A 22,691-nucleotide genomic window follows, 5' to 3' on the forward strand; every position below is an offset into this window, starting at 1 on the left:
TTTAACACCCTCAACACTCCACTTTTTCTCTTCCCAACACTCAGCATCACCTTCTCTCTCTCCAGTTCAACACTTCATTCAACTTTTACCCACTCCAATGATTTTTCACTCAACACCCTACCCCCTACCCCACTACTTTTTTTATTTCATATTTTGATTTAATTTTATATTTTTTTTTTATAATTTCATAAAATTAAAATTTTTGATAAAAATTAAATTAAATAAACTATTATTGATTTAATTTAATTTAATTTAATGTTTCTTTTATTTTTTTAAATTAAATTAAATTAACGTAATATTTTTTTTAACGTAAATTAAATTAAAACACTTAACAATTTAATATTTTTTAAAAAAAATATACATAATAATTTATTTTATTTTATTAACTTCAAATGGAAGAAAAGAAACTAAGCACACAATAAGATAATAAGATGATAAGATGATGGAAAACTTTGTTTTTTTTTTCTGTGTCCAAATCAAACGAACCAAGTCTCTATTTATAGAGAAAAAAAAAATCATGAATTTTGATAATTTTTTTAAATTTTTTTTTGAATGAAATAATTGAGTTGGAAAGATTAGGATAAACGAAAATCGCCCGGACGAATAAAAATGTGACACGTGTAACGCTGCAGGCCCTCTCTCTCTCCTCTGACGCGTGCGTGGCACGCGCCTGTCGGTGCCCAACGGTTGCGTGCCACGCGTCCCACGTCGGGATGCACTGGGACCCACACGCTGCCAAACCTGCAGCGTTACGCGCCTCGTTGGCGCGTGTGTGGCACGCGCCTGACGGTCACCAATCAGGGCGTGCCACGTGTCTCCGGACACAGGTTTCAACTCTGTTTAATTTTTTCAACTCCTCTCTTCCCCTTTCAACTTTCAACACTTCAATTCAACACCATTACACACCCCTTTCAACATTAAACACCCCCATTAAACACCATTGGAGGTGGTCTTACAAGTAGAACCAAGAAATGACACAGCTAGAAGCTATAGGGAAGCACCTCAACACATATGTGTTCATATCATATATAGTTAATAGTTTATACAACGGTTGTGATTTTTCGTTGATTTTATTTTATTTTTCACATTAAGTTCTTGTATTTTAATTATGCTTATTTTATATTTTTGGTTGTGTTATTTCGTAACACTGACCACTCGTTAATCGTAAAAGTCTCATATTATTTAGGATGTTGAAGTAAGAGGGACGTTAAGACTATATATTAGACCCAAGTTATTTATTTGAAGTCTGAAGATATATAAAATTAGTAGCATTTTCATTTAGCTTATATATATTTAACTTAGTTTAAATATTTATTTTGTGAAGGTGTGAGTGTACCGATGTATTAAAGTGATATTCGGAATAGTTTATGTGTTGTAAGTTGTAACAATCTTCACTAGTACTAATTTTAGCCGTGATTTTTTTCTTCATTAATTTGTATTTTTTCACGTTAAACTATTGTGCCTGTTTATTTTATTTCTTCTTCTCCTTAATTTCTTAGCACCCTACCACTCGTTGGCACAATGGAGTAGGTTATAAATAAATGATTTTTTTCTTTTAAAAATCATATGTAGGTGTACAATAAGTTATAGAAATATCTATACTCTCTTAATTTTTTTTTCAGTTAAAAAGATAAGAAAATTAAAAGATTTTATTGAAAATGAAAATATTTATTAAATTGAAAACATAATATAAATACTTTCATTTTTATGGTTGAAAACAATCTAAATATTGATGTTAATTATAAATCGTATTTTTGTTATCAACAAATAAAATGCTTTACTGTTTGAATTTAATGGGTATACACTGTCAGTGTAAACTTTGTTTACACAGTCGCCCAATTGAATTCCGCCACATCATCAAATATATTCTTGTTTTAATTAAAATTTAAGATGAAAGATATTATTTCACTTATATGGCATGTTATGATTGGTTGTCAGTGTAAAACAGTTTTACACTGACAGTGCATATCCATTAAACTCTTACTGTTTTTACATCCCGAATACCAGATCTAAATAAAGTTGAGTTAGTACTCACTACTATAAAAAGTGTAGATACAAAATTTGTCGCGCTGATTAGATAATGGATACCAGATCTAAATAAAAGTCAACTGGAGTATAAAAGCATATGTATACAAAATCTCTATCTGGTTCATTTTGATGGTGACTTACATGTTGGGTTCTGGTATATGGAGGATTAGCAACTGGGTTTTGGGTGGGTTGATAGACTTTTTGTAAACTTCCTTGATAATTTAGTCTTGTCTCTTCATAATCGGTACTCTTTTTCCTTGCTAGGTTTTCTCAAGGGGTTTTATCCTAGTAAGGTTTTAATGAGGCTGACTCTAGAGAGACTATTTTCAAGGAGGTATTAGGTGGGGTAGCTTTGACATTGGTAGGTTCTTACTATCGTTCATTCTTTCTAGCTCTTTCTCCCTTCTTTCTCTGTATTGGGTTGAAGTACCCCTTGTACTTCTATTCAATATATTTCTAATTGCCTAAAAAAAAATATGTATACAAAATTTGTGGCCTGGTTAGATAATCCATTTACTTGTTATATCAGCTAGCTAGTTTGGTGAACAACGAACCACAATTAATACAGTTCGTTCCAGAAACCGAATACAATTAATTCGATCTGGTCAAGTGGTCATCTATACTATTCCATAGACAGGTGTTGTCTATTATGCATTACCCCAATGATATTGCAAAAATGTTAGTACTTGAATATCTTAATAGTAACAAACCCCTAATGACCCATTTTATTTGATGCAATTAAGAAGTCATACTGCCACATGACATTCTCTCCATCTTTGATCTTTGCAAATGTTCTTGGATCTTGATGTCTAAAAATATTTGTCACTATAAGTAGTCTATATATCAAAACTCATATGTTTCAGTTGATGAAATTCAGTATATATCCTCCATGATTCATGTCTCAAGTTCTTTTTTTTGCAATCGTTGTCAGACTTGTTACCCCTCAAAATTTCATTACAATTCTCTTAATAATTTCATTGATTGACATTGACACTGTATCGATCAACCCAATTAGCCATATTGTCAAATTAAATTTCAGCCAACTCAAATGTCTCATAACCACATAAACACCATGTTGGTTGATCAATATGACCGCCAGCTAGATTAGCATAGGAAACGACATGACACAAGGGACATGTGCCAAGCAAATCTTAATACTATAACTTTGCCAATCTTTTTTTTACAATTGTCATATTTCTAAATAATCAGAGTAAAGTAGTGATGAAAATGTATCAAAATTCTCTCATGTGAAAAATCTCTCATATTCCCTCATATTTAAGTTTTGTATTTATTTCTCTTATATGTTAAATATGTGCAACCCTTAACCTATTTACAAAAATTGAGAACTACACAAGTGTTTCAATTGAAATTGTCATATTCTTTAAAGAAAAAAAAAAGACATTATCATATCACATGTGATGTGATAATCGTGATAATCAAGATTCAAAGAAAGTAAATGATGCTCCATAAAATTCAAGTATAAATGCATCTTTGACTTTTCATTCATGAAAACTTATCCATTCTTTAATTCCCACGAAACTCGAGAAAATAGTCAAAATACTTTCAACTATTATTCAAAGAAGATACACAAAAAAACATTGGATTATTCTGACCTGTTTATGTTAAACCCAATCAAGTGTCTTAAGATAACGTCACGCAGTTGAATTTTGGTACCCAAATGGTTCTCTGAGATTGACTTCTCATCAAACCTCACACAAACAAAACATCACCAAACCAGAAAAAAACATTACAAAATCCACCTTCAATCTTCATCTTCAACCTCACTCTTCAAACATTGTTTGTTTTCTTCAAATCAAATCCACTCTCTCACTGTTCATATCTGTCTCTCTCTGTTTCTGCTGAGAACAACCCAATTCCCTTTCCTTCAACCTGTTCCTGTGAACCCCCATTGCTAAGAAACCTCTCATCACATTCACAACCACTTCCCCCTGTGACATCTCAACCTTCTTCTGCTGACCACCATTGACTTCATTATAGCACCTTCATTTTCCTTGTTCTGCATTGGCACCTCCCTCTTCCCATCACTGAGATTCATCATTCCTCCAATCAAAATCACATCTTTTCTTGAAGGACCATAATGGGTGTCAGAAATTTGGGATTTTTAGGGCTTCTCTGTGCTGCTTTTGTCTTTTCAATTGGTGCTGTTGAATTGGGCAGGAATCAGCCACCAGAAAGAATTTCAGGTTGGTTATTCTTCTGATTTCGGATTTTATAGCTTCTTTCTTTGCTTGCCATGTTCTAATTCTATTGATTCGGTTTAGGTTATCTTCTGTTTAAATCTTTTGATTGTGATCAATTTTTTCCCAGTTTGGTGTTGTGTTGGTTTCAATGCAAGCCATTGGTTTATTCAACTCTGAACTTATCTAGTTGTTCTTGAGATCCTGAATTAAAAGTGCCAAGCTTGCTTGTTAGATAAAAGATAGCATGAATACAATTTAATAGAGCTTTTGCTTTTAGTTGGTTGCTTAAGGTCCAATGCTCCATAGCAATTAGGCTAAAATATAAGAGTTTGGAAGATGTATGACTGCATAGATGTTGAGAATTTTAGAGGTAATGCATGAAAATGGAACTTTTAATAGGTTGTGCTTAATTCTCAATTTTGATAGCTGAATCAAAACATGAGCCTTTCCACTTCTCTCCCCAAGAGTATCTTTTTTTTTTGGTTTATGAAGAGAAATTTGAACATTGTAATCTGCAGAATACCTTGCTCTTACAATCAATACCTTGATCATTTTCTTGAAATTTATGAAGCCAGTAAAGGGAAAAAGTGATAACCAAAATATGAATGTTGCTCCCTAACAGTATGTAACTATGTATGCTCAAATGTTATGAAGACATTAATATCAACTCAGCACTGCGGTATTCAGATTTTAAGAATGTAGTATCAGTTTAGATTTCAATTCACTGGGGAAGTAGCTAGAATGGAGGTTGGGTAAAAGAGGACAGCTTTAATAATTTGAGGTAATTGATATGTACAGATAAATGCACATGCTTTGTTTCTTTGTTTATCAGCAGTGTTGTACTATTTAAATTCCCTGTGTTAGTGTATTTAAAACAAGTATAGTGTATTTAAAACACGTATATATTTCCTTTTATTAAAGATGAGACTACTAAGCATGTTGCGGTTGATCCAATTGTAGGTAGCGCTGGTGATGTATTGGAAGATGATCCGGTGGGAAGGTTGAAGGTTTTTGTTTATGAACTTCCAAGTAAATATAATAAGAAAATTCTGCAAAAGGACCCCAGATGCCTCAATCATATGTTTGCTGCTGAGATCTTTATGCACCGGTTTCTTTTATCTAGCGCTGTCCGAACCCTTAACCCTGAAGAAGCTGATTGGTTTTATACCCCTGTATACACCACCTGTGACTTGACACCAAATGGCCTTCCTTTACCTTTTAAGTCACCGCGAATGATGAGAAGTGCGATACAGCTTATTTCTTCAAACTGGCCTTATTGGAACCGGACAGAGGGGGCAGATCATTTCTTTGTGGTTCCTCATGACTTTGGGGCATGTTTTCATTACCAGGTACTGGATTTAGTATATAATCATACTTCATTTATTATTTATATCACTGTTAGTGCTGCAAATGCTGAAGATGGATCATGTGACATGCACCTTTCTTATATTATTTTGTTCCAGGAAGAAAAGGCAATTGAAAGAGGGATTCTTCCACTGCTACAGCGTGCTACCTTGGTTCAAACATTTGGACAGAGGAATCATGTGTGCTTGAAAGAGGGCTCAATTACTGTTCCCCCTTATGCTCCACCACAGAAAATGCATACCCACCTAATTCCTGATAAGACTCCAAGGTCCATTTTTGTATACTTCCGAGGGCTGTTTTATGATGTGGGAAATGACCCTGAAGGTGGTTACTATGCAAGGTAGGTCTTATTATTACAACTTACAACTTCAAAGGAGGAAATTTGAATGCATGGTGGCATTACATTTACTTTCGTATATTATCTGCATTAAGAAAGTTGATTTGCATCCTTTTACTGAAAATTTGAATGAAGAATAACTTTGATTTATATAAATATGTAATTAATGAAACTGCCTAAGAAGATTGAGATTTACTATTTAACTGTATTGGCGAGTGCATTGCTGCTTTCATGACAAAGTGCATGTTTGTTTTCATGATTTGCACATTATAAAAAGCATGTTTACTCAGAAAATAAAACTTGTATCTTCTAATCAGAAATGATTCTAGTGCATTTTACCGTGGAACCAAACATGCTAAAAACAAACTGGATCAACAAGTAATCCTAAGTGGTTAAACTGACTGTGTTTTGCAATCTTGCAGAGGTGCAAGAGCAGCAGTCTGGGAGAACTTTAAGAACAATCCACTGTTCGACATCTCCACTGAGCATCCAACCACATACTACGAGGACATGCAAAGAGCTGTGTTTTGTCTATGCCCACTGGGATGGGCCCCTTGGAGCCCGAGGTTGGTCGAAGCTGTGGTGTTTGGTTGCATTCCTGTTATCATCGCAGATGACATTGTTCTGCCATTTGCTGATGCAATTCCATGGGAAGATATTGGAGTGTTTGTTGATGAGGAGGATGTACCTAAGTTGGATACCATACTCACATCTATCCCACCAGAAATTATATTGAGGAAACAGAGATTGCTTGCTAACCCTTCTATGAAGCAAGCAATGTTGTTCCCTCAACCCGCTCAACCCGGAGATGCTTTCCATCAAGTTCTAAATGGACTTGCTCGTAAGTTGCCACGTGACAGAAGTGTTTTCTTGAAGGCGGGTGACAAGATATTGAACTGGACTGCTGGCCCTGTGGGGGACCTTAAACCTTGGTAGCAAAATTATAGTAGTCTTCTGAGGCCATTAGGATTCTTTATATTTCTTGGTATATCCTCCCAAAATGTTTATAGGAGTTGGTAACCGAGATGCCTTTTTTTTATTATTGACATTGTAAATTCTGATATTTTTACATACAAATTCATTAGATCATGTTATCCATTTTGCAACATGATTGTTCTCATTTTATGCTCACAGACTCACAGTTCATGTTTCCCTGCTCTAGTGGGATTGCTTGTTGTCTTTGGTTTACCTTTTGGTGCACCACATATATTCTCCATGAGAGGAAATTTTGAGTTAGGAACATCCACATCATGGTGAGACTAGCTCTTTCAACAAGAAGTTTTTTCCATTCACGAACTCGAACTTGAGACCTTGTATTAGGGGAATCGGACATGTTCCACCTAAACGGCTGAACAAACCATTTGTGGGTTATTGTCTTTGGTGTATTGTTTGCTAGAGTTGGTAATTTGGGTCATGAATTTGGAAATCAAAATCATAATGGTAGCTAGCAATGCATATCTTTCTTATCCAACTCCACCTGTTCTAATGATAGTAAATTTAGGTTAATCATATTAGTAACCATAATGGATCATATAAACTTATTGAATAGAATGCATTGGTTATGGTATCAAACTCATGATCTATTACACACTCCTCCTTTTTTAGTTTTTAATTTTTAATTTTAAATTAATATGTTATGTTAGTTTTTCGACGCACCAAAAAAAACTTCTAAGGTTATAACTATATCATGGTAGTTGAATCGTGTATCGTATCGTGTATCGAAAGACCTATTTTTCGTCTCGTGTATCGTATCGTATTATGTATCGTACGATACAAACACACACAAAAATAAGTCATAAATGAAAAATATACGATATATATAATATAATTAATCAAAATATGACAAATGCAAGTCTTCATCTCCTTCAAAATCATCAATAACATGACAAATGCAAAGCACTTCCATACTTGCTAAATTGTGCTTTAAACCATACTGCAGTAAAGGTGAACAACGTTGAAGTTGAACCCGTAAGCGTTGAAGTTGAACCCTTGTCAAGAGATGAAATCGGGGATTTAGGGTAATTTCAATCCCTAAATGCATTGAGTCGACCCACTTTGGCCCAAATTCATAAAAAAAACCCGTAAAAAAACGCTAAAAAAATTAAAATATCTGAACTGGGTCTCGAGCATGACCCGGTTTGCCCAGTTTCTGTATCGTGTGATACAATTTCGTATCGCGATACAATGATACATGATACGATACGGCCGATACGGACGTGATACATGGACAATTCGATACACAGGTACGATACGTATCATTTACCTAAAAAAATGTATCGTATCGCGTATTGTATCGGTGTATCGGTCGATACTTACTACCATGAACTATATTATTCATTGGTTATGGTATCAAATTCATATGATCTATTACTACTCGCGCTTGTACTTTTTTATATGTAAATTATAAATATGTAATAATAATTGATATAGGTGAATTAAATTATTTAAAGTAAGAAGTTTAGTAATTAAGTTAATAAATCACATGATAAATATTGAAACAAACATCTATGAATAAATCAACATATTAATTATTAATATAACAACATGGAGAAAATTTAAAAATAAAAAAAATATGAAGTTTAAGTCAAATATAAATGTCTCATGTTTAGTGCTCAAAATGGGCCCATGATAGTGTAATTGTGGGATAGCATAAAGTGTGTGGAAAAAAAACTTGTTGAATGAATAGTGGTTTGAAAAACTTGAAAATAAGGGATTGTAACACAATTGAACTAACATTGCAACTCATTTTCACACATTCTGATTTGTGAAGGTTTTTGCTACAAAATTTTGTGGCATTCAAAAACCGTCACGCAATATGGTGTATCAGTGTATGGAAGTAAACTTCAGAGTTGAGTGGTTTGTGTATCTTTTATCTACTCAAGTTAACTCTTGGATATCACGGGTTTGCACCTCGAGTTTAATTGTGATGAATTTACATTATGTAGGTGGTTGGAGGAACGCTTAGATTCGTTCACATGTGTGTAAACAAAGTTGACATGTTATTACCTTTAATCCTTGCATCTGATAGGCTAGTACTTTCAAGCACACTTGTAAAGTTAAGTAATAACAGAACAGCATAAACTATCTTAACGAAATCCACCAAAACAATCTTATTCTAAGTTCTAACCAACCAATTGCATGCTTTTCTCTACAGTCCTGTCCTGTCCCCATAGACAAGCCATGGCTGTAGTCAACCCCTCAATCATCTCTTCACTTCACATTGAAACCTCTCATGTTTTTCCAGTTTCACGGTCAACCTCATTCACTCCGACAAGGTGGGTTCCCCCCTTCAGGTTTGTTTGTTACTTCCTTCCCTTGATCTCACAAAACCAATTTTTTTCTTCTTTTTCAGTTACTAAATATAGTAGCATCCTTTTTTCTTCTAACAGATTGCTTTGTTTGAGTGGTAAAATGGACAATGTTAACGGTACAAGGATTAAAGAAGGAAGAACTATTCTGCATGATCTCTATGAGAAGCACGGACAGAGCCCTTACTATGACCATCTCTGTCGCCCTGTTTCTGATTTGCTGCCATTCATTGAGTCTGGAATCAGAGGTGTCACTACCAATCCAGCGGTACTCTCATTTTTTTTATTCTTTTAATTCATGGTTTTAAATTACGGCTGCTATGTCGCGGAATTGCAGGTAAATGCAAGGTGATGCAGCTGCAATTGCGGTCGCAATGCCTATGCGGAGACTCCAAAATCCATTAGGTTGTGGCCGCAATTGCGGTTGCGAGCTGCAATTTGAAACCCTGCATTTTAGTTTAATCTAGTTCCTCTAATTTGGATTTTCATTCCGGTACAATTTTTTCTTGTTGCAGATATTTGAAAAAGCTATATCATCATCAAATGCTTACAATGCACAGTTGAGGTAGGTACTTAGATTTGCCTTTTTTTTCAACCTAATTAGCAGTGGTAGAAGAAGAACCAGAAAGACTTATGCTTGTTAGTTGTTACTGTTATTATTTTTTACTATGTTTTTTGGTCTTTTTTCTGACATAACTAAGCCTATGGTTAGGACTTAGGATAGGATTTTTTTATTCGTTAAGGGTATAGAGTTTAGGGTACCAGAAATGTAATTTAATTTGTTATCGAGAATGTGCAACTGATGATGCTTGGTAACGTTTCTTTAAGTGCATAATATAAACTATTATTAATTTGATCTATGTTCAAGCAGGGAGCTGGTAGAGGCAGGGAAAGACATAGAAAATGCTTACTGGGAATTGGTTGTGAAGGACATACAGGATACTTGCAAGCTCTTGGAGCCAATTTACAATGAAAAGGATGGGGATGATGGGCGTGTATCTCTTGCAGTTTCCCCCAAGCTTGCAAATGATACCAAAGGGACAATTGAGGCAGCAAAATGGCTTCATGAAATGGTTGGCTATCCAAATGTTTATATCAAAATTCCTGCAACTGAAAGATCCATCCCTTCTATAAAGGAAGTCATTTCTCTGGGGATAAGTGTGAATGTCACTGTAAGTTTGTTATGAGCATTCTGATGTCATGAAATTTGACCCTTGCAAGGCTGTAGAAACAATATGCTCATTGTTTGTGTATTTGAACAGCTCATATTCTGTCTCCATAGTTATGAAGCAGTCATTAATGCTTACCTGGATGGCCTTGAAGCTTCTGGCATGGCTGATCTCTCTAAGGTTTCAAGTGCAGCAGCTTTCTACATCAGTAGAGTGGATGTTACAATTGACAAGAAGCTTGAGCAAATTGGTACTCCTGAGGCTCTTGAACTCAGAGGAATGGTTTGAAGCCCTTCTCTTTTATACTTTGGTTACCTTTTTTTTGTGTGTGTCGGTTCCTTTTACTTTTGCCTCGAATTGTTATAGTGTATGTTTGGAAATTCTTCTACAATTGATTCTGAAGCCAAAATTAATTATGGGTAGAAACTTATGTGAGTAACTTCTGAGTATCAGAATTAATTTTGAGGAAAAAGAAGGTGATCTGACTATGTTAATGATGATTCTTTCAGGCTGCGGTTGCTCAAGCAGTCTTAGCTTACCAGCTTTACCAGAAAATGTTTTCCGGTCCCCGGTGGGAGCACCTGGAGAGGAGAGGTGCCAAGAAGCAGAGGTTGATGTGGGCCTCAACAAATGTGAAGAATCCAGCTTACCCTGATACTTCTTATGTTGAATCTCTTATTGGACCAGATACGGTAAGCCATATCAGTTACTTTTTTATTACCTTGATTGGATTCAGTAAGCATAAGCTAAAAATTGTAGTGATTCTTTATTAGGTTCTTAAATAATATTGTCCTTCTTTTGTGCCTATGCAGATTTCAACCATGCCAAGTCAAGCTTTTCAAGCATTCATGGACCATGGTGTTCTTTCAAGAACCATTGATGCAAATGTTTCAGAGGCCCAAGGCATTTACAATGCAATTGAGAGGTTGGGGATTGATTGGAATGCTGTTGGATCACAGCTGGAACATGAGGTGCTAGATTCATTCACAAAAAGCTTTGACAATGTGCTTCAATGCCTGCAAAAGAAGGCTAAATCTAGTGAATTCATCAGCCAATAGATTTTGCTTCCAGGATATATCAGTACAACTCCATGCCAAAAGTATTTGGCACTTTTCTTTAATAAAACTGGATGCATATGCAGCATGGGATTGATGCTGTCAAAGCTTGGAGTCAAAATAAAATTATAAACAGTGATGAATTATATTACAATTTACTGTATTTCTTTTATTATAATTATTTTGGGAAGTTTTAAATCACAAGCATAGGAATTAAAAGGCACATGCCTATAAGATTATAACCACTATCTATGCATGCCAGATAATCAAAGTCCTAATTTAACAATGTTGACATTATCCAGTTAAATGTAGACAATCAGACTAATTACATTGCATTCCCCCACTCAGCAGGATGCAGAGACATGAATAGTTCTAGTTTTGATTCCTTAATCTGTAGAATCCCTCAACAAAAACAGGGGAAATGATCACTTGAAACAAGTTTCTGCTTGTTTGCTACATGTAAAGTATGCTGGATGAAGATGAACTTATCCCCTTACACATGAGAGGAAAAGAAAGGAGAATTATTGTTGCTCTACACATTTTTCTATCAGCAAGTTTGGATTTACTTCTAGCTCTCCTAAAATTACTTAAGTCTCATAAAAACTATTTCTAGTAGCCTCTTTGAGACTCACTTCTCTCATAATAGTGTAAAGTTACCCGTTTGGTATCCTGTTTGCATTGACCATGACATAGAAACACACATCATAGTACATCGACGGAGAAGTAAGATTTTGTCATGTTAAATCAAAAGTGGATTGTCGTTTAGTTCAATGGAAATTTAAATATACACCACTAGGGATAATGGCATGAACTAATACGCGTTTGGATATTGGTTGAATTAATGTGACATTCATTTCAATTAATAAGAATACTTCCGTTAACTTTTTGCCTCAAAATAAGAGCTAACGCCCATCAACCCTAACGCTAATGAGTATCAGATGACTTTCCTCCCAATTCATAAGAAGAGCTTCATTCATTTTTAGTCGTGAAGTGAATGTTTATGTGAGTTTACACTAGTGTCAACCGATATTCGTGGTTTATGTGAAATATTATGTCCAGTTGTCCACTATGTCCTCAAAGGATAAAACAAAAGAGAGTGGAAAAGAGCTGGTGGTGTGTGGTGAGGAGTAGAGGAAAGCCACACTTTCCACGTAGGCTTGGGACACAATTGGACATTGACCCTTTGTTTCCACAACCATTCTCTTATCTTCTACTTGTCTTTCCTTCTGTTCTGTGTGTTGCAGAGGAAGAGCAAAGAAAACATGGCCTTACAAATGCAGTCACCCACAACAACAACCACCCTTCACAACACCCTCACTGTAAATACTGGGCTGCGACGACCCTTCAACCCTCTTGCTCTCAAGTCACCATTTTTCTCTGGTTCACTCAACCTGTATCTTCATCCTAATCACCAACAACTTCTAACTTCAGTAGCACCCAGGATTTCCATGCGTGTGGCTTCCAAGCAATCCTATATCTGTCGTGATTGCGGGTTTCTTATCACCTTTAACTTTTTTCCATTTTGATCATACTATATATAGAGATTGATGATGTCAATGGACTTGTTTTTTTGTAAAGAAATTTTATGCATCTGTTAATGTTTGATTGATGCAATTGCAGATATATTTACAGTGATAGAATTCCCTTTGAGAAGTTGCCTGATAACTACTTCTGCCGTGGTACTTGCTTCTGACTACAGGAATTGTCGAATTCTTGTTATTTGTCTATCAGAAATGCAAATTTGCCATGTTCATATAATCATATGGGTTCTTCATTACATGAGTTTTATAAATTCTTTATTTAGTCCTATTTTTTAACAAAAAGAAAAGAGTTATGATAAATTAGCCATATATCCACAACAAGTGTGGATATGTGCATTTCAATCTAGTTTTACAAATGTCCAGCGTAGGAATGTAGCATGTTTAAATTCGTGTTCAAATCTTCCAGAATCACTTCTGTTACCACAAAAGCTAATAGGAGTAGCCGAGTAGCTTTTCCCTAAAATCAATTGTGTGTTTACCTTGAAAATCTACCGTGAATATAAAGATGCGCTAAGGGCATAAGGCTCACGATTGATAGGGGAACAAGCAATGCTTAGAAGAACTCATTTGATGAGTTTATCTTATAGCATAAATACTAAAGTTTAAGATATATGTGTAAGCTCTTTTGAGTTTATTTGATTAAACTATGAAGTGTGCATAAATTTACATATCTTTTGAAATAAGGTTCTTACTTTGGTGTATGATGAGTTGAGTTGAGCTCTCATAATGATAGTGATAAGAAAGAAAAATGTGGTTTGGAATGGTTAGGCTGAGGCAGCTCTTGTTAGAACTTAAATTTGGAGCAAAAGGATTGAAAGAAGTAGGTAAAGTACATTATTGTTGTTGCCATAAATAAGTATTCTAGTGTTTTGCAGTTTGTGGTGCTCCAAAACGAAGATTTAAGCCCTATGCACCACCTGTGACCAAAAATGCAAATGATATAGATGTTAGAAAGGCACGAAAAGCAGAACTTCAGAGAGATCAAGCAATTGGGTGAGTCAGCCATAAATCTACTACTACTACTTTACCATGTTTCTATGTGTGTGTGTGACACTTGCATGATACTGCTATCTCACTCTGGCAGCTTCATTTTGGCATTAATGTTATGTGATAAATTGTACACAGGAGGGCACTTCCTATTGCAGTTGCTGTGGGAATTGCAGCGCTTGCTGGCTTGTATTTCTATCTGAACAGCGTATACTAGGCTCAATGTTAAGTTGCTGGTCCCTTTGAAGGCTGAAACATGGAATTTATTTTCTCTGTTATCCTTTTCATTTTGTTCTCTCTATTTAGGAGTCATGATGGCCATACAATAAATGGTACAATTAATTTGAGAGAGAAGACTGCTCATGTTTAGCAATGTAATTATAGCTGGAAGAATTTTCCTTTTTGTTGTATAATGGATGTAGTACATTTCTTGTGGCTTTGTTATAGTGGGGAGAATTATTTTCTTTGTTGCCATTAAGAAGCATTATAAATTTTCAACAATGTTCAAATGAAAGGTAGCAAAAAGTTCCAACAGAAGTATATGGAGAGTTATGCAGACCAGTGTGTGTCTGATTGGATCATGATTGACTCATGTCAAAAATTCCATGTTGAATATTTTATTTGACATTATCATGTGACATAACAAGATTCTAAAATGTTTTTGATTATTTGTTTGAAAACAAACAATCATACATACCTATTGAAACACGAGTGATTTAAATAACCCCTAAAGATAAAGATGAATGAAGCTCTTCTGATGTATTAAGTACAGTTCATAATGCAATATTGAAACACACACTTACATGTTCCACGGGACATAATTCTTCAGATAGAATCACAAATTACCTAAAATTGTTAAAATATAAGGTATAGATTTTCTTAATTGATGGTTTTAATACTGTATTTTATCACCTAAAGTGTACCTTAGAGCTGCAAATCCTGACAATCAACATGCATCCCAACAAAATAAGAGAGATACATTATTACGAATATGCTAATGAGTAATTCCAGTCTTACAGTTACAGCTAAAATATGTAGACACCGGAGTACACACACCCCTCCGTGATCACTCATTTTTTCTCTATCTCTCATTTTTCATCACATCACATTCATTACTTTTTTATGTTCTCTTTTTTCTTTATGTGGACAGCCCAATCGGATGTCTATCCAACATTTTCCTCACAATTACTTAGCATATGCATGTTGAGTTGTTATCTCTCTCATAAAAGAACCACCAAGAGCAGCAGAAGCTTCTGAATCTAACAGGGCCTTGCTACTGCTACTTTTCTCATGTGTCTCAGCCTCATTAAAACAGTACACAGGAGCCTGCCATTGTGCATCTTCAAGCACAGCACCAACCTCAAATGTCATCACATGAGCAATCATCCCTGCACCACTCACCAAATTAGACCCAAAATCAAAACAATTAAACCTAATTATCAAATAACAGCAAACATTCCAATTTAGAAAAATCCCTTTATCTCATAGCATAAACGCTTATACAAGTGTTTGGAAAAACTACAGCAAGTAGCTTATGGCCTAGTATTTTAAGCTTATTTTCTTAAGTTGTTCAAATTAGCTTATGATCATGAATGATAATTTTGAAGAGCTTATTAAAGTTTATCTTATACCATAAGCGTTTACGCAAGTGTTAGGAAGAGCTTTAAATAGCTTACGACCTACTTATATAAGCTTTGTAAGCTTATTTTTATAAAGCTGTTAATAATATCTTATGGAAGCTGTTTCAACTTACATCAATAATTTTTTCAAAATAGGTTATGAATAAACACCTGTATAATAAGCTTTTATGTCCATAAATGCTTAATTTAGCTGTTTTCCCAAACACACCTAAAAACTTATATTTATCTATAACTTATTTTCAGCATATTTCAATAAGTTTATCTAATTAGCTTATAAATAAATACAAATACTTACGCGATAAAGCATGCGACTTTAATTAACTTGTTTACCCAAACGCACTCGAGTGGTAGCACACAGTAGTTAATTAACTAACCAGAGTAGAAGATCCACTTAACAGGTCTTCGAGTGAGCACATCCTCATAGTACCAGATGAAATCCACCTTCTCCCAGACATTGCAGAGGAAGTTGTCGGCATAGTGCTGGCCCAGGTAGTTAGCACCGTCGAGCCAGTTAGGGCGGAGAATACCCACATCGAAATGGATAACCTTGCAGGTGTGGTTGAAAGGGTCGAGGGTGTAGTAGAAGGAGGTGCCATTGTTCCATTCAAGGTCGTATTTGAGAACGCCGAGCTGGTGCTGGATGATGTTGAAGTTGCGGCCGTTGGGCCAGTCGTACCACAGGTCGGTTTTCTGGAGATTGCCGCTGCTGTTGATGAATAGGACTGAGTGGAACTGGTGCGGCCACGCCGTTGGGGTTGGTGTTGATGAGGCTAGTGCCGGCGGGAGTGGGAGAAGGAGGTGGAGGAAGAGGAAGAGGAGCAAGCACAGATAAAGGGATTGGGATTCTGCCATTGAATTGCGAATTTGTGTATGAGGAGGGATTGAGGAGGAGATGAGAAATGAGAATGAGAGGTGAGGTTTTGTGGAAGGGAATGAATTTACTATTTAGTTTTTTAATTTTAGTGAAATTTAAAAAATAATTTTCCTTTATATGCATTAATTGAAATGAAAATAAAGCATCAGTAAAATAAAATACATTTTATTATATCTTATTTAACAATTCAACTAATCTCGAATGATAATTCAAGTGGTAAAATTTATCTGGAATGTTATAGATCGGGTGTGAGAGATTTATGTACGGTGCAATTTATCTTTTTCAATGTACCAAAAAACAATTCAACTTATAATAAAGTTTTATTTTATTCTATTCTATTGTACTCCCTCCGTTTCAGAAAGTTTGTAGTTTAAGGTTGTGGCACAAAGAGTAAGAAAACAATTATTGATAGCATAATTTGACTAGATTGCCCTTATTTAATTTTACTAGTATGATGTGCAACTATTAAATTATACTTAGAGCATCTCCAATGAGAGTATGTAATGTCAAATACATACTCTCACCAATATCTATTACCATTGGAGCAAATTTTTAATTCCAACATGGCTAGTTAGAGTATGTGAATGTAGATACTCAATTTAGTCATGAAAAGTGTGTTTGCATTTATTATTGCTTAATGTAAAATGTTTAAATAAAACTTGCAATTAATAAAATAATTTTTTATATAAACTTTTAAGAGTTGTTGGGTTGGAGTAAAAATTAATTAAAAGGTGTAGATGATGTGGCATTATTAAAAGTTGTAAAAAGTAGAATGTAAATACTTTAGTGAGTATCATGGTTAAAGATGCTCTTAGATAGAGAATAATGTAATTAATAGAGAAGAGTTGTGGTTGGTTAATATGAAAGGTGATAAGTGGGAGAAAATGTATTAAATGAGGGTAGATGTGGAAAAAATTAGCAAAAAATGCATTGATTTTCTAAAACAACAAACATTTTGGGATATTGAAAAATAGTGCAAAACAACAAACTTTGTGGAACGGAGGGAGTATATTCTTTTGCTTTGCTGTTGGTATATAAAATGTGTTCGGAGATAAGTTCATCACTGGTGTCACCCTTGATTTTGGATAAAATTAATTTTTACAACATTGATTGTGGTCAAAATGAATCGAAAGTGAAGTAATATATGTTTTACTACATTTATGAGGCTATCAAAAAATACATTTGTAAGAAATGTGAATTTTTGAGGATAATGTTGTTGAATTCAATTGTGAAACCTCATAATTCATTAAAGCAAGAGTTTCTATCTCTAACTTCTTAATCCATTCTTCAAATGAATCTCAAACATCTATACAGTTTGGTTATGTGTTTGCAACACATAATCGATTTTATAATATATAACCTCTCACAACAGATGATATATACTACAAATACAAATGTCGGGCAGCAATAGTTCATAACTCACTTTGATCTAGTTTTGATCCCTTTCACTGATCTCTCCAATAGCTATTACAAACCTTTAAGTTGGAGTTATCAGCCCTTATTTATAGTAATGAAAATGCTGGACAAGATTTCATTCATTGTTACAAATGATAATGTCATTTATTCCCAAACTACTGATTCCCAGTCATGGGACCTTTCTTGGTATCCCAGCGGACTCTTACCCATGGTTGGCCAGGAGTTGCTCTTGTTTCAGGGGCAGAGTGACTATCAAGATTTTTCATTACTCTTTCCCGCACTGCAGCAAAGACCTAAGCAACAGAGGAGTGGCATGAGAATTGCATTCATAAGAGAAAAGAATCCAACGAAGCAACCAAATTTAAAATCATCATTTCGTTTAAGTGATGGAATGAGACTAACTGGGTTTGAGTTTATTGTCTCTGGAGCTTGCTCCTGCCCTGATATCCACTTCCATAAATCTGGATTTTCCTGCATAACAGAAATAGGATTTTAAAGTGACATGGACTCCAGTCAACAGCCCTGGAATTCTCATTTACAAACTTCAGCACACTCACCCTTACCATTCTAGTTTAGAAAATAATGTGAACAGAGTAGGTATGTTCCAGAGGCACTAACTTAGAATTATTCTGATTAGCATGCATCTTTGAATTAATTCCTTTAACTAGCAAGATGCAAATCACCACTTCATTTTTAACTTATATACCACAAGATGCTACATTTTTTATGTACAAGATTCCAAACATAATCTTAAAGAGGTACATCAACAGTTACAAAAGAAGATGAGAAAATTGATACATCATGACATACCACGTCGAGGACCTGAACGCGATTCTGATCCAAGGAGTGGATATTTTCCTCCACCCATTTACCGAGAACCAAGTCGAGTTCGAGGAACCCTCGCTGCTTGCTTCTATACAATAACCTGTTGAACAAGCGCTTTTTGGATTCTTCGTTGGAGAAATCGATGTCAAGCGGAGGATCATTCCCACTCTGCGTCTGCGACTGCGAACTGAAACAGGAAATCGAAGAGGCCGCGTTGATATTCGCAACTCTCCTAGCGGCGTTGATCGCAGCAACTCACCTCACAAACAGAGAAGCCATTGTTAACTCACTCTTCCTCTCTCTAAGCAAGTTCCCTCTACCGTATATAGAATTGCAGTGTTGCCGCCGAATCGAGTCCTACCGTGGCTTTCTTTCCTCCACAGCCCCCAACCTCTCTCATTTCACTTTTTTTTTTTTTCTTCATATTAAGGTATTCTTTTCTGGCTTAAATATGTTTCGTCCCTAAAAAAATGAGGGTTCTTTGGCTTAAGATCCTTAAATTTTTTGGAAAATCTTAATGAGATAAAGTTAATTAAAAAGTAAAGTAAAAACTTGTTGGATTTAGAAACTTGTTTATTTAGCAGTATTTTATAAAGCAAAATAAAACAAGAGAGTTGGATAGTGACATAATAAGATAAGAGTATAATAGATTTTTTATTTTTTGAAATTAATATTTTATTTTACTATCAAAACTACCTATACGTTGGGTATAATTTTTGCGAACACTGAATTTTGCCTCGTGTCATTCCATTTCCACTCTTCATTTTATTCGTTATTTAAAATAAAACCCAAAAAAATTAAAAAGCTGAAAAAAGATGTGAATTTTATACTTCATCATAGATTTCCTTCTCATGTAACACACATTGATCAATTTTTAAATATAAAATAGAATGAAAAGAACCACAAATTTAAAACTACCCATTCTCCCGGGTGGGGATCCTCTCATGTGGAGAAAAACTTGAGGAAATAATGTGAGTAAATCTCAACCATTCATTTCTTTTAAGATAGATCAAAGGCTAAAATTAAAAGAAGGTTAAATAGTGTGTCTTATGTGTGATGTACCCAATCATTTCCTAGTGTGGATTAGATAGGGTTATGTGTGGTTACAATTACTTCTTCTATTTCCTTCACCTGTTCTCTGAGAATGAGCACCGCACAACCCACGGTGGCCATGGATGCCGATGAGCAACTCGAATCACCCACGACAGCCAAGGACGCCGACGAGCACCGTACATCACCCACGGTGGCCATGGACGCCGACGAGCACCGCACATCAATCACGGAAGCCACTAGGTACCAACTGTTGCTCGGTTTTCTTTGCTCCATGTCTGCAATGCTTTATCTCTTGGGGTTTTAAGTGCTTTGTCATTGTGGGTTTGGGTTTTAAGTGTTTTGTTGACATTAAATGGTTGTTTTGGTGGTGATCCCATGGGTTGTCGTGTTTGTGGGTGGTGGGGGTTATCTGTTTGCTAAAAGAAGGAGCTTGGTGGGCATGTGTGGGGTGCTGGCGTGAGTTTGGTGGGCATGTATAGGGTGGGTGCTTGATGAAAGGTGTTGTAATATTTTGTGTTGCCTTGCTGTGTTTGGACCATGTTGTGGTGCTGGTTTGGAATATCTAGTATATATAGGTATAGTTGGTTTGGTAGTTTTAAATTTCAATTCTTATGTGTGATGGGGATATGTAGTTTAATGAGGTGCGTTGAGGCTGGTTTTAAATTTCAATTCTTATGTATGCTGGGGGTATGTAGTTTAATGTAGTTTAATGTTGTAATATCTAGTTTAATGTGGTTTAATGTTGTAATATCTAGTTTAATGTGGTTTGGAATATCTAGTATATATAGGACCCTGATCTCTTTTCTTGTTTCTGCCCCTGTTGCTTAGTTTTCCTTTGTGCTTTTAGTGTTCTTTTTTACTTTTGCTGGCCTTATAATCCTAGTCTTGTGTGGATCCTTGGTGCTATGTTTTTGTATTGGTTCCTTGGGCTCTCTTTTTGCTCTTGGTTCCATTTCTATTTTAATAAAGTGTCTGTTTCCAAAAAAAAAACAGCATATTTAGAATTTATGGTACATCTATTTTGTCATGCTTATTAAAGCTAGTTTTTGTATGTAAATTTTCATTTTTTCAACAGAATGTCAAATGATTTTGTTGCTGCACAAAGAACTTCAAATAAGGATGATGAATGGAAGCCTCAAGTAGGCCTACTATTCAACACTTTGGAAGAGGCATGGAAACTTTGGAATGGTTACGGTGGAAAAAATGGATTTAATGTTCGGAAGCAATATTTTAACAAGAACAAAGATGGAATGATATTGACTACTAGATATGTGTGCAGCAAAGAAGGAATTCGTAAACCCGATAAAAGGGATTGCTTGACAACTAATCATCGGCTTGAGACAAGAACCAATTGTCCTGCAAGGATAGGACTCAAATACATGAAAGAGATTGGAAAGTATCAAATTCATGATGTTGTTGATGAGCATAACCATTATCTGCATCTTCCAGAGACGACTCACATGCTAAAATCTCAGCGAAAACTATCACAAGTTCAAGCTCAAGAGATTGATTTAGCAGATGATTCAGTTATCAAGCAAAGAGCTGTATTTGAACTAATGAGTAGACAAGTTGGCGGGAGAGAAAGCCTTGGTTACACACGGTTAGATCAAAAGAATTATCTTCGTGGCAAAAGATTGAGAAACATGGCATATGGGGAGGCTGGAAGCTTATTACGGCACTTTCAACAAAAACATATAGAAAACCCATCCTTCTATCATGGAGTCCAATTAGATGTTGATGAACAAATAACAAATATTTTTTGGGCTGATGCGAGAATGATTATGGACTATGAGTACTTTGGTGATGTTGTCTCTCTTGACACTACATATAGTACTAATAATGCATATAGACCTTTGGCTGTTTCAATGTGTTTTTAAGCAATTTGTTTAAATTTCTCAATCTTACTTCTTTTGCTTTATTGTGTTTGCATAGGAAAACACTTGCCCCAATAACAATCTTGGTGTTTCAAGTTCTCAAGAGCAACCAATCAATCATGGTGATTCAAGCTCCCAAGTTCTCAGTAACAATCACGAGTTACATAATATGATAACCCATGAAAGCACTCATAGTTTTACTAGACTATTAACTGTAAGTTTCCCCTTTTATTCATGTGCTTTAATAGTATATATAGTTATTACCTTTTCATTTTAAAAATTTAACTTTAACTATATTTTATTCTTTTTATAATATAGGCACCGCTTGATGACACATTTCTCCGATCACTAAGTTTTGACTTGAATCAAGTATCAAGTCATTTGCCAGGGTGGCTTCCTCAACATGATGGGTGTTAGATATGAAGAACCAACTTACATGACAACATTTTTTGTAATTGTTAACATCATGGTGTCAATATAACAAACTTTTTTTGTAATTGTTTATATCAACCATAGGAGATATTAGATATGGTAGAAAGTATTAACAATGTTTTTTGGTGTTGTTCAGGTGTTAAGACATCAATTATTAACTGATATGACATCATTTTTTTTGTAATTGTTAAGTTTTAATATTGAGATGATAAGAAGAAGAAATAGTATGAAGTAGAATTATCTAATGTTTTTTTTTTGTAGTAAGATATGACAAGAAGTGGATTGAGATAAAGATATGTTTGAAAACATTTATTGGTTCAAAATAAAAAATTATGAAAATGGTAGTCAGAAACTCAAAATACATGAGTTTTGAAATGCCATGTAAATATTTATTGGTTCCATAATAAAAATAAAAGCATCACGAAAATGAAGCTTTGCTGTTAACACTATTTACAAACTTACACGAAAATGAAGTGAAATTTGGCTGTGTTAATTTATAGTATAAGGACTACAAAAGCTCACTAGGAAATGATTGGGTACATCACACATAAGACACACTATTTAACCTTCTTTTAATTTTAGCCTT

At 35.0% G+C, this 22,691-nt stretch overlaps 6 protein-coding genes across 8 annotated transcripts; 4 read left to right on the top strand and 2 right to left on the bottom strand.

The window, feature by feature from the left end:
* The first annotated feature begins 3,600 nt into the window (after positions 1-3,600).
* Positions 3,601-7,062, top strand: LOC130715932 (probable beta-1,4-xylosyltransferase IRX10L). Its single transcript, XM_057566087.1, has 4 exons — positions 3,601-4,232; positions 5,190-5,578; positions 5,693-5,934; positions 6,354-7,062. The coding sequence occupies exons 1-4, from the start codon at positions 4,127-4,129 to the stop codon at positions 6,865-6,867; spliced, it is 1,251 nt and encodes a 416-aa protein (XP_057422070.1). The 5' UTR covers positions 3,601-4,126; the 3' UTR covers positions 6,868-7,062.
* Positions 7,063-9,022: 1,960 nt separating this feature from the next.
* LOC130710593 (uncharacterized) lies at positions 9,023-11,644 on the top strand. 2 transcript variants are annotated; one of them, XM_057559919.1, is made up of 7 exons: positions 9,023-9,206; positions 9,321-9,507; positions 9,755-9,804; positions 10,111-10,411; positions 10,502-10,690; positions 10,918-11,100; positions 11,221-11,644. In XM_057559919.1, the coding sequence occupies exons 1-7, from the start codon at positions 9,070-9,072 to the stop codon at positions 11,464-11,466; spliced, it is 1,293 nt and encodes a 430-aa protein (XP_057415902.1). In that variant the 5' UTR covers positions 9,023-9,069; the 3' UTR covers positions 11,467-11,644. The 2 variants fall into 2 exon arrangements, with proteins under 2 accessions (XP_057415902.1, XP_057415901.1); XM_057559918.1 differs by having other exon boundaries at positions 9,024-9,224.
* Positions 11,645-12,611: 967 nt separating this feature from the next.
* Positions 12,612-14,528, top strand: LOC130710595 (uncharacterized). The gene is made up of 4 exons (XM_057559921.1): positions 12,612-12,955; positions 13,084-13,142; positions 13,880-13,997; positions 14,130-14,528. Exons 1-4 carry the CDS (start codon positions 12,726-12,728, stop codon positions 14,206-14,208), a joined length of 486 nt encoding a protein of 161 aa, XP_057415904.1. The 5' UTR covers positions 12,612-12,725; the 3' UTR covers positions 14,209-14,528.
* Positions 14,529-14,943: 415 nt separating this feature from the next.
* On the bottom strand, positions 14,944-16,595 carry LOC130710594 (uncharacterized protein At4g14100-like). Its single transcript, XM_057559920.1, has 2 exons — positions 16,006-16,595; positions 14,944-15,379 (listed from the first exon to the last, which is right to left on the bottom strand). Exons 1-2 carry the CDS (start codon positions 16,481-16,483, stop codon positions 15,177-15,179), a joined length of 681 nt encoding a protein of 226 aa, XP_057415903.1. The 5' UTR covers positions 16,484-16,595; the 3' UTR covers positions 14,944-15,176.
* Positions 16,596-17,763: 1,168 nt separating this feature from the next.
* Positions 17,764-19,001, bottom strand: LOC130711854 (succinate dehydrogenase assembly factor 2, mitochondrial-like; the record flags this gene model as incomplete). The annotated part of the gene is made up of 3 exons (XM_057561621.1): positions 17,764-18,214; positions 18,324-18,392; positions 18,732-19,001. Coding segments are annotated over 3 exons (477 nt in total), but the record flags the coding sequence as incomplete, so codon positions are not given.
* Positions 19,002-19,819: 818 nt separating this feature from the next.
* Positions 19,820-22,289, top strand: LOC130711853 (protein FAR1-RELATED SEQUENCE 5-like). Of its 2 annotated transcripts, XM_057561619.1 has the most exons (4): positions 19,820-20,039; positions 20,875-21,629; positions 21,732-21,887; positions 21,992-22,289. In XM_057561619.1, exons 1-3 carry the CDS (start codon positions 19,891-19,893, stop codon positions 21,749-21,751), a joined length of 924 nt encoding a protein of 307 aa, XP_057417602.1. In that variant the 5' UTR covers positions 19,820-19,890; the 3' UTR covers positions 21,752-21,887; positions 21,992-22,289. The 2 variants fall into 2 exon arrangements, with proteins under 2 accessions (XP_057417602.1, XP_057417601.1); XM_057561618.1 differs by having other exon boundaries at positions 19,821-20,039; positions 20,875-21,887.
* The last annotated feature ends 402 nt before the right edge of the window (positions 22,290-22,691 follow it).

This window comes from Lotus japonicus, chromosome 4 (genome assembly GCF_012489685.1).
Source record: "Lotus japonicus ecotype B-129 chromosome 4, LjGifu_v1.2".
In the NCBI taxonomy this organism is placed as follows: Eukaryota; Viridiplantae; Streptophyta; class Magnoliopsida; order Fabales; family Fabaceae; genus Lotus; species Lotus japonicus.